Source organism: Salvia miltiorrhiza, chromosome 2 (genome assembly GCF_028751815.1).
Source record: "Salvia miltiorrhiza cultivar Shanhuang (shh) chromosome 2, IMPLAD_Smil_shh, whole genome shotgun sequence".
Classification (NCBI taxonomy): Eukaryota; Viridiplantae; Streptophyta; class Magnoliopsida; order Lamiales; family Lamiaceae; genus Salvia; species Salvia miltiorrhiza.
This window is the reverse complement of record NC_080388.1, coordinates 59,735,596-59,736,790: the sequence shown is the minus strand read 5'-3', so window position 1 is coordinate 59,736,790 and position 1,195 is coordinate 59,735,596. Positions and strand designations below refer to the sequence as shown.

General features: G+C 34.6%; 1 protein-coding gene across 1 annotated transcript; it reads left to right on the top strand.

Annotated features, from left to right (window-relative positions):
* Positions 1 to 714: 714 nt before the first annotated feature.
* Positions 715 to 1,195, top strand: LOC131010754 (peamaclein-like). The gene is made up of 2 exons (XM_057938418.1): positions 715 to 819; positions 885 to 1,195. The coding sequence occupies exons 1-2, from the start codon at positions 753 to 755 to the stop codon at positions 1,067 to 1,069; spliced, it is 252 nt and encodes an 83-aa protein (XP_057794401.1). The 5' UTR covers positions 715 to 752; the 3' UTR covers positions 1,070 to 1,195.

Genomic DNA, 1,195 nt, shown 5'->3' with positions numbered 1-1,195 from the left:
CCTGACCCTCCTCTTTAAATTTGCGGGTATCGGGTACCCGATATTCGCGCGAGTATCGGGGCGGGTGAGGGTATACCCGATACCTGCAACCTGATTTTATAGCCCTATATTAGACGATGGTATAATTGTTGAGTATGTGGAGGGGAGATGAGATCCAGTGTCCCACAATTTTATGTGTGTCACTATGTCTCATGCTTATATCTATTATTTTAAAAATATTTTTTATAAAAATAAAATTTATTATAATACTATGAATTATATTGAAGTTTTATTTCAAAAAATAAATTTTTTTAAAAAGTATATACCATGACTTTGAATTTATCAATCTATTATTAGTTAATAAAAGTGAAATTAAATGATAAAAAATAATTATATACCCTAAATTGATGGAATAAATCCTAATTAATAATCACAAAATTAAACTAAAGCATATAAAGTTGAAAATGAAAAAAAAAATTACATAAAAAATTAAATAAAATTAAAAGCGGGACACAAAGTGAGACATAAAGTGTGGTATATTAATTCCATGTTGGAGGGAGGGAATGGCGGAGACTTTGATATGATATGACGCAAATCAGCAATTAAGTATAATTAAGCATTTGGATAAACAGAAATCACCTGACAGCTGTATTCCTCTATTTCCTGACCTACCTTATTTTGACGGCATTAATTCACTACCTCCCAACCACTATTCCTCTCTATATATATACCTTCTTCATTCTTTCCTGTCTCTCTCAGCTGACATAATTAAGATGAAGCTGCTTCCAGCATTGCTCCTACTGACCCTCTTTCTCGCCACAATGGCAATGGCAGATTCAAGTAAGTCACCCTAATAGTAATATAATTGCTTTTATTTATTATATTAATGAAAAATAAAACAGTAGGCTACTGCGAGTCGAAATGCGGGGATCGATGCGCCAAGGCGGGCGTCAAAGACCGCTGCTTGAAATACTGCGGCATCTGCTGCGCCGACTGCAAATGTGTGCCTTCTGGAACCTTCGGGAACAAGCATGAGTGCCCTTGCTATAGAGACAAGACCAACTCCAAAGGCAAACCTAAATGCCCTTGAATTCTACTAATTACCTACAATATTATATATATTTGTGTTGTTGCAAATCCTATAATATAGATGGCCTTGATCTGATGTACGCTCCTACTGCGATTAATATCTATGAGTTTCTTATATTGTTACTAA

What these genes read in the sequence shown, in the direction of transcription:
- LOC131010754 (XM_057938418.1), top strand. Translation starts at nt 753, where the DNA reads ATGAAGCTGCTTCCAGCATTGCTCCTACTGACCCTCTTTCTCGCCACA. An exon ending in AATGGCAATGGCAGATTCAA is followed by an intron (nt 820 to 884) that starts GTAAGTCACCCT and finishes ATAAAACAGTAG; the next exon opens with GCTACTGCGAGTCGAAATGC.